Source organism: Telmatherina bonti (assembly GCF_933228915.1).
Source record: "Telmatherina bonti genome assembly, chromosome: 13".
NCBI classification, from domain to species: domain Eukaryota; kingdom Metazoa; phylum Chordata; class Actinopteri; order Atheriniformes; family Telmatherinidae; genus Telmatherina; species Telmatherina bonti.
This window is the reverse complement of record NC_136611.1, coordinates 23,834,259-23,850,277: the sequence shown is the minus strand read 5'-3', so window position 1 is coordinate 23,850,277 and position 16,019 is coordinate 23,834,259. Positions and strand designations below refer to the sequence as shown.

Here is a 16,019-nt window from a genome sequence, read left to right as displayed (position 1 = left end):
CCCATTTGGAAGTTGGCAAGGAATTTGAATCATCTATTTTTGACATCGACCTGTATATTTTTGAAAGTAACTTTGGGCTACGAAGTTCCATAAATTCTGCTACTGTGGGAGGAAGTTCCAAGTCCATTTGATGAAGGAGGAATTTCGTAAGTATAATGGATTTGAGTTGCTGATATTCTAGGAATCTGCTACTATTAATTCCATATTGTGATGATAGAGTGTCAAAAGATAAAATTCTTCTGTTATGGATAATATGCTCTAAATAATTAATTCCTTTATTAATCCATTGTTTAAAGTTGATCATATTTTTGTTTAGAAGAATGTCAGGGTTGTTCCAGATAGGTGTGAGTTTACATGGGATTATTGATGAATTGGTTTTTTTTAAGAAAAAGCTGTCAGAGAGGTGCTAATGTTGACGCTTTTGAAGCACTTTAACTTTTTTACACTGAAGCTGAAGAATGGAAGATTAGAGATTTCCACATTGTCACAGAATGTTTGTTCTAAGTCTATCCATGGTTAATCTAATGGACTCGGTTTAAGCCATTTTAAGATATATTGCAGTCTATTTGCTAAGAAATAATGTTGAAAGTCTAAGCCTCCCCGATCTTTAGGTTTTTGTAACGTTTTTAAACTAATCCGGGGTGGTTTATTTTTCCAGAGAAATTGGGAAGTGTATGATTCTAGTGATTTGAACCAGGTGGAGGGAGGTTTCATAGGAATCATGGAGAACAGGTAGTTGATTTTGGGTAGAACCATCATTTTTATCGTAGCAACTCTCCCCATAAGTGAAATGGGGAGTGACTTCCAGCGAGTGAGATCATCTTCTATTGTCTTAAGAAGGTTAGTGTAATTACATTTTATCAGTTCTGAGAGCCTGGGGGGAATATTTATGCCTAAGTATCTAATGTTACCTGATTGTGAATTAGTATTGGATGGAAATTAGTGTTGGATGGAAATTAGTGTTAGTGTTCCTGTTTATTTTCTGATTGGTTAATTGTCAACCAAAGTTGGACCCCTCAGGTTCAAGGTCACTTCAAGCCAAATAGCGTTCAACATGAGATATGAGCCTCAATCCCTCTGCCTCGGCAGAGGCATAGAAAATCACAAATTGGTATCTCTGTGAGGATATGAGCTTCATCTGGCCACTCCTTCTACAACCCGATGCAACCAGTAATGAAATCTTTCAAAGACCTCCTGAAACGGCTTCTCATCAATAGAGGTTTACATGAGCATGACCTCCATCCACATGGCAATTATGCTTGTCTATGAGAAAAGAACACACTCACAAACACTCATACACTCTTAGCTCTAAAATAATTTGATATTCACAAAAAATGTAAAAATGATTAATAACTTCAATGTGCAAAATTCTGTAGCTGAAAAACAAGCCCAAATTGTCATTACGCCTCTGCTGCCATGCTTTACAGTTGGTATGAGCATTTCATTTAGTCCAATTTGTGATGGGAAAGTCAGCTTCAGGGGACATTGTGTTAAAAGTTTTGTGCTTTTGAATATTTTCAGTAGAATGATGGAAACCCAATCATAAATGCTTCAGTAAGATCATTACTGATGTTTTGATTTCTTGGTATTGTGTTAACACACGTGAATGGAGCAGACCTGCTTTGTCCCAAAACCTCTTCTTTTACAAAGGTGTAAAAGTACATTTGATCAACAGCAGTCTATCTACTTGTTTCCTACGGAGACAGTAACGGTGCACTTGGCTTTTGACACTCCATTTATGAATTTAGTGTTAAATAAATAATGACAAAATAGCCAATTTTAGCTGATAGATTGAAATACTAACAGCTGTTACAAGTCACTTCTGCCTTCAATGGTCATGTTTTTAGATGACACTATATTGCCCTCTGTTGGAGAAAAGTCGCTCTTGCTGGACTCAGTTCAAAGTAGTTGGATGGTCCTGAAACATGGATTTCTTTCCCTTCTTTACTATCAACATTAAGGTGTTCTTAAAATTTTAAGTCACTTTGACAAATTTGAAAGTCAGTCAGCAGTCTTTTTCTTTGTTTTACAAAAAACAAGATGAAACAGAACATGTCTAAGTTTTGTTTCTCAGGCAGATTGTATAGTTACCGTTTAAAGATCCTTTTTAATCAAAACCCTACTTACTTGTAAATGTGTTTATTAACTTAATGTGTCTATTTTGATGCTAAAAGTACATTTTCCCATCATGTAATATACAGAACAGACTATAAAAACAAATACCTGTTTAACTCTGAAACAAAAGACAAACACACAGCATTCCTCATCTCCATTTTATTTCAGCTCCAGTGTTACATACCGTAGCAGCATTTTCACAACCATTTATCGTCAAACTTCCAAGCATTTCTGGTCCAGAGATGGCCTTCAGCACAAACCACACCAACTCCTATTTCATTAAATTTGCATAAATAGCATTAAAATATTTACATTATCGAAATCTCCACATAGAAAACAACCTTTTTTTTCTCCATTTTACATTAACATGATGCAAGACATCACTTTAATGCCTGTGATGCTGATATGATTCGGTGTTATGAATTGTGACCAGGATGTAATAACACAGAATGCATACAGTGTCAACGGCAAATGTAACGCAAAAAACTGGCAGTGTTTTCATGATTCATGATTATAGTACTGATTATAATATGACTGATTACAATAAAACAGCTTTGAGAAACTACAATTAAGAAGCTTTTTACATTCAATTCGACCTGCATATGAAATCATATTGCATTTAAATCAGCATAAATTAGTTTAGACCAAGCTTGTGATCTAACTCCCCTTCCAGACAGAAACCACTGTAAAATGTTTGTGAAAACATATTTCTGCTTTTAGAAGTTGTAGAAAAGGTCACCCTACAAAAAGATAAAGAAGAAATTCTAAAATAATTCAAGTTTCATTTTTACCAAGTTAACACTATTGTGGGTCAAAAGTGTATGGGAAAAAAGATTTAATTCATGTTCACAGCAGACAGGCTCATAAGAGTTATACAGATTAAAAGTAAGAAGACACAGAATGAAATGCACTTATTTGGTGTATTAATATAAACTAAACAAGCAAGAAATCTGTGAGGTTTGTGAAAACCACTGGAATCTGATCATCTCTCAGAGAAAGGGAAAAAAAAAAAAACTCAAAATAATTAAAAACAAATAAATCAGACTGCTTTCTCGATTACATCAATGTCTGGCAAGATGTCCAAACTTCTGGATGAAAAATACACAATAGGCTGGAGAAAGCAGAACGCACACAGGAAATGTGCAACTCCAACAGGATGAGAGAAAAATAAAGATTTGACTTGATCAAGTTTCTACTGGCCTCATGGTAACAAAATGTGCGCAGTATTATTGCTCATTTCCATAACATCTGTGATCTGAATAAAAATCACAGAATCTGCATTATATTTAGTGGTCATATATTATGTTTTTATTTTATAAAATCTATAACATTTAAGGTATATGACACAAAAGAAATGGCCAGAAAAAAAAAGTTTAACATCACTTGGAAAAAAAAAAAAAGGGAAAAAAAAGGACATGAAGGTTGAGATGCAGTTGTCTTCTCAAGTAACAGCCTTATCAGGTCCCCTTTCAGACCTGCATAAAGACATTTCTCAGAAAAAGTCATCAGTCTAATATGTTGCTGATGCTGTGAATGCATATGAACAAACTGCCTCCATCCTGCAACAGCTAAAGTTTGTGCGTGATTCAGGAGCATTGTAGCGCTCTACTTTAACAAGGCAAATAACTAGACCGTTACGGTCGATACATCTTCATTTAGAGAGAAGCGAGTCCCTCAGAAGGGAAAGCAAAAAAAAAAAAAATCGTATATATTGCTGAATGCACACAAAACATATGAATTCCTGCTGGAAGAAGCCAAATCACAGGATGTACAGATAGCATGATAACGCTGAGTTAATTACATCAAGAGTTTTGATTTGTAAAGACTCATATACAAACATTTCCTTATGTCAGAACAGAAGAGTAAAACAGAAAGAGAAACAGAAAAACAGTTTGATATTTATGAGGCACTTGGTAAATGCAACTGTTCCTTCTGTGTAGGAATGGAAGTAGAGTGTCGCAATGGTTTTTCATATACACACACACACACACACACACACACACACACACAATGAAACAAAAACAAACAGCACAGATTCATCCACATCCATAAAACGCTTCACAAAGCTGATAAAATAAATAAGAAGTTACAATATTTAGAAATATAAACATTGTTTGCCATAACTTCATGTGGTCACATGTAGACGGAAAGTAGCTTGTAAAACAGTTGTGGGTGATATAGCTGTGCGATGGAATGGAGGAAGCAAACGATAGCCAAACAGAAACAAGAATGGCCATCAATGCTGCATAACTGGGTTGCCTGAAGCTTAAAAATACACACAAACGCAATAAAAGAGTTGTAAGGAGTGCCATTCGCTGCCACGCCTTCGCTTGGTGATTTCCTTACAAGTAACAGACGGATGCCATTTCCTCATCTGCACTCACACACTTCCAGGCTCAAGTTTTCTTTCTAGCGTGGTGTGTGTAGCTCCAATAAATTTTCCATTACAGCGGCCCAGATCCTGCCTCCTGTTCTAGCTGCTGCTTCGTTAGGAAGTATTTGAAGAACTCATACACTGACCACGCAATGGCAGTCGAAGGCATCTGGTATATAACCCGAGCTTGAACCCCTTTAAAAAAGGCCGGCAGGCCACCGAGTCGGTACACTGTCCTGAAGGCGTTGGCCATTCCTGTTAAGTGGCCACTGATGTTCATAGAGTTCAGCGCTACATTCTCTTGTGTGTTGAGGAGCGTTTTACAAACGTCGAGTGGAGTAGTTACTGCAGCAGAAACGGCTCCCGCTGCTGCTCCTGACACGATGTGGCTGCCGGGGTTGTAATGTCTATGGGGGTTTATCTGCTCCTGCATAAGTTCATAGGTGATGAAGTGAACAGCCTGGAAGGGGATGTTCATGGTCAGTTGCGTGCTGTAGCTGCGGTAGAAGGCTCCAATACCTTCAGTGTGTGTTATCGTTCGAACACAGTCCCAAAGTCCTCGGTATGGAGAGTTGTACATTTGCATCCTTTGCTTTATCACTGAGGAAATAGAAGAACAAAAATAGTTGAAATTGACTTACTTTCAGCTATGCAGCAAAATAAATGATTGCCATTTAAATAGCTCGATATTATGTTACTCTTTCATAACTGTATTCTACATCAAACTGAAGGGAACTGTTTGTAAAATTAACTAAATAACTGTTTGGACTCAGTGTGATTTTAACTCCAGGAGATTTTGGACATGATGCCTCAGTAGTGTAAGTAATACTCTGACTATGGTGTGATTTCTGTAGACCAGCTGCTGCAGCTCTAAACAGTGCTACTATGGCTTATGCAGTAAGTCCTAATTACTGCTTAAACTGTGTTGCCACTGCTTTTTGTTTGTCAAAAGCTTTCTGTATTCATTCCCATCTGGAAAAAAAAAAAGACTTCAGTCAGGACACAGTTCCACCAGGAACAAAAAAAAAACAATCCAGGTCCAACACTCAAAGTTTCCAGGCCACATCCTAACTACCGCACTATGTGTGTACTTAGATTAACTGGACATCCGAGAGGAGCTCAGGTTTGTTTCAGTTAACCAACTTTCTAGCTTTTTATCAATGATTGCTTTATTTAGAGTGCTTCCACTGAGTTTTTACTTTGATGCTTTCCGGTTAAACTGTCTCACCGTCATCGTTAAGTTATAGTAAGAATATAAGAACCAGGAAGAAATGTTTTACTTACCTTCAGCCGGGTTCATGACTGCATCATGGAGAACAGTGGCTACACTTCCTGCCACACCTGTTAAAACATGAACAGATCTTGTTCAGGCTGAACCTGTACAGAGCTCACAATCATTATAATAATGTAATTTATCAGAAATATGAGGCAGACATTTAGGAGAGGTTGTGTGGAATTAACAACCTTTTCCTGTCTGAGGATGAAAAAGAAAAGAAAAAACCCACAAGTTTACATTTCCATATCCCAGACAGGATTTTTCATATCTGGGACACATATTTATCAAACTTTGTAAACAGGATCTGAATTATCCAACCGCACTCCTCCACACTGCGTTACTTGGTTTACTGTAAAAATAGCTGAGATGACATCCAAGAGATGCGTGCAGAGACGTGGAAGCTAGTACCATTGGCTATGTGGCTGTTGCCTCCATTCTGTATAATGTCACTAAGTGAACGTTTCACTCGTTCATAGCAGGCAAAGTAGAGAGCATGAGCTGGCCCTGCTCCCATCATGGTGATGTTGAGGCCCCTCAGAGGCCTGAAGAGCCCCTCTGTCTTGATGATCCTTTTCAGGGCTCCATACACACTTTTGTACTGTGCGTTAGGGTCTGGCTGCAGGCTCTGCATCCTGGTCTGAAAAAACAAAACAAAAATAAATAAAGAAATAAACAAACAGTCTTTAAGCATCACTTAATCTTGTTCCAGTTTAGTTAGGTTTGGATGATAGCTACTGTATCAGTCCAGGTTAGTACATGACAGCCACTGCATGGCTTTGAAGATGATCTTTACGTTCAAGTCATGATTTCCTGCCATAATGTTAATGCTGTCACTTTGATGTGGCAGTCAGGGCTCCTGGCATTAGTGAGATCCTGTCTAACTGATGCGCATCTCTTCCAGGCTGGTGTGGGAGGCTGTGGCAGATCTTTGTTTAACTCCACCATGCCAAGTTATCTGGACTACACAAAGCATGTTTTTATTTGTGTGGAGATCTGGGGCTGGCTCAGGAGATAGGCCACGTCTATCTTCGTCAGCATGTTCGCCTGTGTTTCCTTCCTTGGGTTTGACAATAAAATATCAATTACACTTCCGCTAAACATAGATTTGCAAACTTGGGGCACACAAAATGATGGCAGTATAGGCTTCAAGCTTGCTGGGCTAAATTAGTGTCCAGATGTTACTCTGCTTTATATCCAACAGACACCACTGACATAGATCTTTTATAGCCTTTCCCATGAGGTGGGAGCATATGAGGTCTACATGGACCTGGTTTAGCAGTAATAATTTGTTATAAACACAATCTTTAAACTAAAAAGTGCCACAAGTATCCAGTGCTTGATTCTGTTTTTTAACAGCATATTTAGGAGTACCTGGTGGACATTTTTTTTCAGTAAGCCCACAGATATGCTGTCAACAGAACCAAAAACCTGGGTAATGTTGAGGAAACTCTTCTGTTGGTTTAAAATAGAAATTGATGGTAAAAATACCACAATAACCAGCATGTTCATCTTTCAGATGTTAAATCATCATCATTTTAAAATAGATTATTATACAATGTATGCTTATTTTTGGCATCATCCTTAATAATATATGGTAGTTGGGCTCTAGTATGGAATTGTTAAAAACGTTAAAAATTGTTTAAAAAAAAAAACAGGGAGGAGAAAAAATACTCAGTATAACTTACAAGAAGCATCATGATTTATTCATTTATTAAAAGATTTTAGCATTTAATTTAAATAAACTCATGGCTGAATTTTCTACAGTTGCATCTAAAAAAAAAAACCTAAAGGTGGTGAATATGTAGTATAAATGGCAAACATATCACTGTAAATCAATCGAGGAGATAAAAAACAAGAAGTCATGTCTAGTTTATCCATTCAATCTGTGACCGCAAATTGTGTCTTATCATTCTGCATCAGTTCTGTTTCTATGACTGTTTACCAATCAATACCACAAAGGAGTAATTGAACATACACACCCTTTACTGGGTAAGGCCAATTCCAAATGTGCTAAACACTGATAAGCAACCCCTCCTTCCATTAACATAGGCTACTCCCTGACTTCTTGATCTATCTTGCTTTGTATTGAGAAACTGAGACAAACAGAGGGTGGACAGTTCCACTTTCCACTGAACTCTTACATTCAGAATAAGCACATCTGATTAAAAGCACAAGTCCTGCTTATACCCATGCTGACCCTGTTGTGAGACACCAAGTCAATATTACTTCATCTCAAAGTTTCCATGTTTAAGAGTATGTAAATGCCATGTCCTTTGATTGTTTAAAAGCAGAGGCTTTCAGTACTTGCACATGTTAGATAAAACGGAATAAACTGGCAACAATAAATTAGTCTGTCATCAGTTTGAATCAGATTAAATGAAAACCTAGTTTAACGCCAGACATGTAAACATCAGTCAGTACAAGCAGCTAATCTACGGATGGATGGTGCTTGTGAAAACTTGGAAACCTCGAAAGGAAATTGCCTCAGTATATTGGGTAATTAAGGTCTATGGGTTAATGTGGAAGTATGTCAATACTATGACATTACATTATCATATTATGAATGAATGTGTCTGCACCATGTCAAGATTAGCTAGGGGCAGACAAGTATGCCAAATTATCAAAACAACGGTAGATTGTTAGAGAACAATGGCTGAGCAGAAGAAAGAAGGGATTGCAGGACTCAGGAGCAAAGTTCACAATCAAACCTGCAGTTTGTTATTTACTTTACTATTTACAAGCCAATTTTTAACAAGCTCAAAATGAGCCTTTAATTTTCTTTTGCATCTTAACATTCACTCACTAACAGAGCTCAACTACAAAACTGTGCAAGTGAAATTTATAGATCTCCTCGGTCTGGGAACTTCTGCAACCCTGGCATTGGATTCGTACAAGACCCCAATATCCTTTATTGGCATTTTAGAAATTATAAACAGTATGCCTGTTGAATTCATTTAGATAAATCTGTATCTGAATTTTTAGCTCTCTATAGAATCATTATCAGCACCTGATAATGTAACAATTGTAGACTCACAGGGACTACCAATGTTAGTCGAGAACTCATTTAACAGCAGTATTTACATTTCATAGCTTGATTTTATAAGAAGACTAAAAAAACAAGAGTTTACTAAAAACAACAAAAAAAAGACTTCATTTAATGCAAGCAGTTCTGTTTCTGTTCACTGTTACTACTGAATATATAAGTATACCCAAATATGACCATTATTCATTTTCCACCGCTAAACATTTTAGATGAAATGGTGTTTGAAGGAGGAATAGCCTCTATTAATTGAAAATCTGGTCATCACGTTTTTACTGTGAATAACTGAGGACATCATAAAAAATTATTAGTTGATCAATAAAAGAGCAAAGCCAATAAAAATATATCTATTGTTTTGTCTTCTTGTGTCTTAAAAAAAGATCCTGCTACAAAATATCCATTTTATAATTTATAAAGCAAAAGCAAGGCACTAAAGCCCTTGTGGTTGATCCCAGTCATATTTGATTCAAAAGTTAATGCAATTATCTAATCATAATCTATATCCATCTAATCATTAATCAATTAGGTCTTTGTTGGCTAAATAATGAATTAGCTTAGAATGATTCCAGATCTGTTTTTTCTATAAGTATTTCTCTAAAACAAACATAGTATGAAAAAAAGTTTCCCCATTTCTCCGTGTAAAATTTTCTTATTGGCTTTTAACTGGACAATAACAGCCCTGATTACTGTCACCACTACAATCATATACTGTTCATTCCACACGTTCATTCAGTCTGAAATGGCTTTGCTCAACTCTGGAGTGACTGGTTAGATACATCTAAGTTTTACTGTTGGAGTACATACTGTGAGCATGTAAAACATCTTAATTGATTTAAATAAACGAAGTGATCGCAAAAGGATTAAGAAATTCCTCTACTATTATTATTATATTAAGAATGGTTGTAGTCCAATAAGAATGAAGGGGAATCGTATTTATTAGTAAACGCGTCTGTTTGTGGTAACATTATGTACTCGGTACTAAGTTAAGCAACATAGTAAGAATTTTTTTATTTACCATTTGAGAATAAGAAAAGCATTGTGAGGAGTGAGTGTGGTTTTCAGTTTAAAGGCAGTTTGACATATATCATAACCAGAACTTATATTTGACCTTCACTTATCCCACAGACTGTCAGTAACAAGAAAACGAGGTAAGCGCGTTTTATTAACCTGACTTCTGTTAACAAAACAATTCAATAAAAAAAGACAACTGAACTGGCATGTAACCATATAAACATTTGGGAGAGAATATGGGCGTCAATGGTTAAAAGTCAGTAATTTAGTCTTAATAAGTCTGATATATTAGAGGGGCGTTTAGTCAGCTTGCGTTAGTTAGCAAAGTTACTCGTTTTGTCGACAGACAAGCCAAAACAGTCAAGTGTGCTTGTTTAACTTTATAAATTGCTTGTATTTTGTATGTATGTTGTATTTTGCTAAGCTGTTGAACTTGTTGAATGGGTATGTTTGAAGCTAAGACGCTGTCGTTTTCATGTGAGCTAACACTCAGGCTAACTAAGTGCCTGTCTGAAGGTTTCATAGCTAACGCTTGTTAGCAACCAATAGCACACTGTTTAGTTAGCGGTGTTTTGTGGCTAGTTGGTGAATTAATCATAGAGACAAATAGGTGTAAATAATAAGTGCCAAGCTGCTACTGAGTGCATTACCTTGACAGAGTCCACTGGGTACATCACCGTGTGCTCTAGTATGCCTGCCACGGCTCCTGCTGTCATGTGGGTCGTTACGGAGACATGAGGTGGCAAGCTTTCGTATTCCGCATCGATATTAGGATGCTCATCGTCTTTACTTTTGATCTGCGACATCTCCAGCGTTGCCACCGCACGATCCGAGCTTAACTCCATGCGTGGTGAACTCTCACAGGCGGTCTTCTGTACAAGATAACGCTCAGAGATGTGTCGGCGGCATGGATAACCACAACATCATCACTGTTTAGTAGAGTTCCAGCGCCCGTATTACGTTTCACACAGAGGCGTGGCTCCCGTGGGTTAAACCAATCATATTCCATTTAGTGAAGAATTGGGTGGGTTTTCTGTGTGAGCAGCCAATAAAAAGTTCCCGTACTAGATTCCTCTCACGCCTCACAGCTCCGCTGTTGTAAGAATTTCTACATCCATGACTTTTGAATGGGCTTGGCAGAAGTGTAGTCTGCTGGTTCTGTTTGAATAGATAAGCAGGTGTGGTCTCCCTATCAGCCAGCATCTGTTCATTAATTTTATAGACAAAGTACGGAGCTATCCTTTGTCAAAATGGCATATATCTATAATATGTGGCTTATAAACATATTTGAAATATATTGAGATTTGAAAAATAATTAGAAAAGTTCTTAGGCAAAACTACAATAATCCAGAACAAATGATTATAGTCAGTCATCTGGTGATAGGAATCATGTTCTAATAACTTGAGACTCAAAAGTAATGACAAGACCAAGGATTTGTTTTCATTCACTTTTACTGATGTACATAGTCTTTTGTGGGAAATATAAGATGTTGAAACATTCAGAGTATGCATAATGTTTAATGGCATGTACATAGGCCTATGTATGATATTTTGTGTTACATTGTTAATTAATTTGGCGTAACTTCATTAATGATTAGGAATACATCTATTGGAGCAAAATGGGCATTTTACTCTAAAATAACCTTTGATACAGTTCACATAGGAACATAAAAAATGTTATATATTTAATATTTAACTATTATAAGTAAGTTTACAAAGAATTAAATCCTCAGTGACAAACAGGTTAAGTATAAAGCTAATGATCTCTATCAATCAATCAATCAATCAATACTTTATTAGGTCCCCGAAGGGCAATTTGTGTGCAGCCGGTAGCATAAAAGTGCAATCAGTCAACAACAACAAACAATAAAAATAGTAAAATAATAAAATAAAAATAGTAAAATAATAAAATAATAATAAAATAATATAATAAAATAATAAAAGGCAAGTTACATAACAGTGGAAACATGGTAAGATGAGAACATCACAGCACATAAAGCGACGCTAAAAGTAGCAAATTAACAACTATGATTTATTTAAAAATCCAATGGCTCTTGGGATGAAGGAGTTTCTGACTCTATTGGTTTTAAACTTAGGCACGCAATATCTCCTGCCTGAGCGCAATGGCTGAAACTGCCTGTGCAGAGGATGGGCAGGATCTGCAAGGATTTTCTTTGCCTTGCATACAGCCCTGCATTTGTAAAGGTCCCACAAATCACTTAACTGACAGCCAGTAATTTTACTGCACTCTTTAACTATGCTTTGTAAGCGGTTTCGATTTTTAAGATTTAACATGCCAAACCAGCAAAGAAAAGCAAAGGTAAGAGTTGACTCCACAAAACAGGAATAAAACATTTTCATAAAAACATTGTCGACGTTAAAAAATCTCAATTTGCGAAGGAAGTGCATTTTCTGGTGAGCTTTACTACAGACAGCATCAACCTGGGTGTCGAATGTTAATTTACTGTCCAGTACTGTTCCCAAGTACTTGTACTGATGCACCACCTCAACTACCTGTCCATTTATCAGGGCAGGAGGGAGGGCAGGAGTGGATTTCCTAAAATCTATCAACAATTCTTTTGTCTTTGACACATTTATGTGCAGGAAAGAAGACTGACACCACTCAAGAAAGTCAGTCAAGACAGGGCCATGATCAAGAACATCACCAGAGACCAGAGAAACTATGACAGAATCATCAGCAAACTTAATGACATGGCGGTTCTCATGGAGGCTTTGGCACATATTTGTGTACAATACAAACAACAAGGGAGACAAAATGCAACCCTGAGGTGCACCGGTGGAGGAAACCAGAGAGTCAGACAGAATGCTGTTGACTCTAACTTGCTGAGTCCTGCATGTTAGAAAGTCAATTAGCCATAGAATCAAAGTTCCATCCACATTCATATATTTAAGTCTCTCTGCCAGTAGATGTGGCTGAATTGAGTTGAAGGCTGAGGAAAAGTCAATGAAGAGCAGCCGCACTAACGTCCTTGCACCTTCGAGATGACTGAGTGTCAAATTTAGGAGGGTAGCGATTGCATCATCTACACCTCTACCTGGCCGATAAGCAAATTGGAATGGGTCAAGGATTGGATTGACACAACTCAGCAATTCAGACTTAACTACTTTTTCCAGGGCTTTCATGACCAGAGATGTAAGCGCGATGGGCCTGAAATCATTAAGTTCTTTGGGTGACCTGACTTTTGAAACAGGAACGATGACGGATTTTTTCCACAGGGCAGGTATCTGACAGAGCTCAAGAGATTTTGAAAAGATATAACAAAAGATGTCTGCCACTTGCTCCGCACAGTTTTTTAGGACCCGTCCCCCAATACCGTCAGGGCCAGGGCTCTTCCTCTCCTTTACTCCTTTAAAGAGTTTTACAACCATAACTCGATCGACATGGACAGTGCTTTTTGGCTCAGTTACACTGTTCTTCAAAACTGTCAATTCATCCCTGAAATCATGAATATCAAACCGATTGTAAAATGAATTAAGTTTGTTAGCAAAGCTAAAGTCAGATCCATTATTTACTCCAGTGCTGATAGGATTCTTATTAGAACCCATCCCCATCATGGTTTTCACGCCGTCCCAAGCAGAGCGAGAATGTCCTGAAGTAAACAGGCTTTGCACTTTATTTTTATAATTAATTTTGGCAATCTTTATATTCCTTTTCACCTGCTTCTGAAGTTCATTGTACAAAAACAGGTTCCCAGCATCAAAACTCCTATTCCTCTCTATTATTGAATCTCTGACTTCTTTAGAGAACCACTGCTTATTATTGGGGAAATTGAAACAATATTTGTGGGGAATGGCCAAATCCTCACAAAACCTTATGTAGTCAGACACAGTTTCAGTTAATTCATCTAAATCTTCACAAGCATCTTTGAAAATGTCCCAGTCGGTACAGCTGAGGCACTCCTGGAGACACTGGGTGGAGTCATCAGACCATATAGGAACAAGGCGGCGCTCAGGTTTGCTCCTTTTAAGGATTGGCCTATAGTAAGGCATCAAGTAGATGACGTTATGATCGGACGTACCAAGTGGCGCTCGGCGGAGGGATCTATATGCCCCTTTAATCGAGCCGAAACATAGGTCAAGACATTTCATGCGTCGTGTAGGGCAAGTTACATATTGCTCAAAGCCACAAAGTGATTTTGCTGGGTTACAATGATTAAAATCACCCATTACAAGATTGGGCGCTTCAGGGGAGATCCTCTGGAACCTCCGCACAATGTTTGAGATCGTCCGAGTGGCTACGTCAGCGTCGGCCCTCGGGTGGATGTAAACAAGAGTCACAAACAGCTGGGGAAACTCACGTGGCAGGTAATATGGGCGCAAAGAGATGGATAAAAGTTCAACATCTGGAGTGCACAGCGACTCCCGCACCACTATAGTCTTGCACCAACTTTTATTGACGTACAGACAGACGCCCCCTCCGAGTGACTTACCGGTCACCCCGGGGTCTCGGTCTAATCTAAGTGGCGCTCCAAACCCAGCAAGCTCCAACTCATCGTCGGCATCGTGAGCCTTAAGCCACGTTTCCGTAAGGGCAATAAGGCAAGAGCTTTTGTATTCCTCGAGGAACTGGACATTAGCTCTGAGCTCGTCGATTTTCCCTCGCAATGACTGGATATTGGACAGCGTGACGGTGGGAAGGGGGATACGGCGATGGCCTTCCCTCTTCAGCCTCTGACGGACTCCACCTCGGCGTCCCCTCTTCCTCCAGCGGACGGGTTTATATGCAGCATTCTTCCCCAAAGCTGGCTTCCCACGGACAATCTCCGTTGGAAATACCGCCGATGGATCAAGTGACCCCACATTGGAGTTCTGTAATAAGAGAAGAAAATCCCGACTGTATTGGATTCCTTCTCCAACACACATGGACCACGCCAGATGAAGCAGAAAGGTAAGAACAACCCAATGTCCAAGTAGAACCATCTTGGCGTATGCGCTGTACTGTGTTGATGATCTCCTATACCGTGTTTACAGATGATAAAAGTTCGTAAAAAGTCCATAAAAAAAAACTTAGACGCCACAACCACTCAGCTCCACACACTCTGCTGCTGCTGCTGCTGCTGTCGCCATAACCAGCGCCATCTTCCCAACCAGCCTTGACAACCCAACCAGCCTTGACAACTCTAACCATCATTCCTACAGGAAGTCATGTGAACAGTCATATGAAATAGCCTGAAGAGTAGAAGTCTTCTATCAAAAAGATACGGCACATCCATGCTTTAGTTTCAGTTCATTCACATGTTTTAGTTTTAATTATTTTTTAATTTAGTTTTTTGGTTGCACTTTCTTGTCTCATGTTGCAAGTCAGAAGTTTAGGTTCATTCTGAATTTCACTTGGATGAGAATTTGTGTAAAGAAAATTGTTTAATTAAATTAAGTATACAGAGAATCTACTAGGCCTCTGTCAATCAGTCCTCATCTCTACTCCACAGAGTTCCTCTCAACCTTTTGAACCACTTGCTGGCCAGAGGACTTTATCCATAAAACATTTTCTGTTAATGCAAAAAGAAAAATATGCTACTAACCACTGAAACATAAGCACACCAGCAGACTACAAAGTCACTGTCAGTGTTGGTAAAGTACGTATCAGTGACTCAGCGTCATTGGAGCCGGGCATCTTAAAGGGCCACTTGTTCTGGCAATGTTTATACAGCTGATATTCACATGCTCAGTATCAGAGCTGCAGGAATGTTTGTCATTACACTTTATCTCACGGCATTTTATATTCTATCAGACTTACTATTATTATAAAAACATTATTGTTAGTAATCCTGTACTTCTGTGAATAAATTTACTCTCAAACATATCTAAGGCCTAGTGTTCACAAACTCTCCACAGCTTTTTTTCCTGACAAATCTATTCCTAAGACAAATCTGTGGTACTGCATGAGTTAACTACTTACTACAACACTTTGACACAAGAAAGCATGAAAAATGGCTCAATTAGAAGTACAAATGAGAAATATTAGAATGCTGACACAAAGTTATATTAGAGGGACTATAGGGTTGAATATGAAATGAAAAATGCTTCATTTTTCGCAGAGGGAGATTTCAACAATATACTGTGATGCCTGAAAGCAGTGAATACTTCTAAATACACTGCTCAAAAAGTAAGGGGAACACCTAAACAACACAATGTAATTCCAAGTCAACCACACTTCTGTGAAACCGAACTATCCACTTAGG

General features: G+C 38.1%; 1 protein-coding gene across 1 annotated transcript; it reads right to left on the bottom strand.

The window, feature by feature from the left end:
* Positions 1–4,559: 4,559 nt before the first annotated feature.
* Positions 4,560–6,402, bottom strand: slc25a37 (solute carrier family 25 member 37; the record flags this gene model as incomplete). The annotated part of the gene is made up of 3 exons (XM_079252001.1): positions 6,174–6,402; positions 5,774–5,830; positions 4,560–5,089 (listed from the first exon to the last, which is right to left on the bottom strand). The coding sequence occupies exons 1-3, from the start codon at positions 6,394–6,396 to the stop codon at positions 4,560–4,562; spliced, it is 810 nt and encodes a 269-aa protein (XP_079108127.1). The 5' UTR covers positions 6,397–6,402.
* Positions 6,403–16,019: the final 9,617 nt, after the last annotated feature.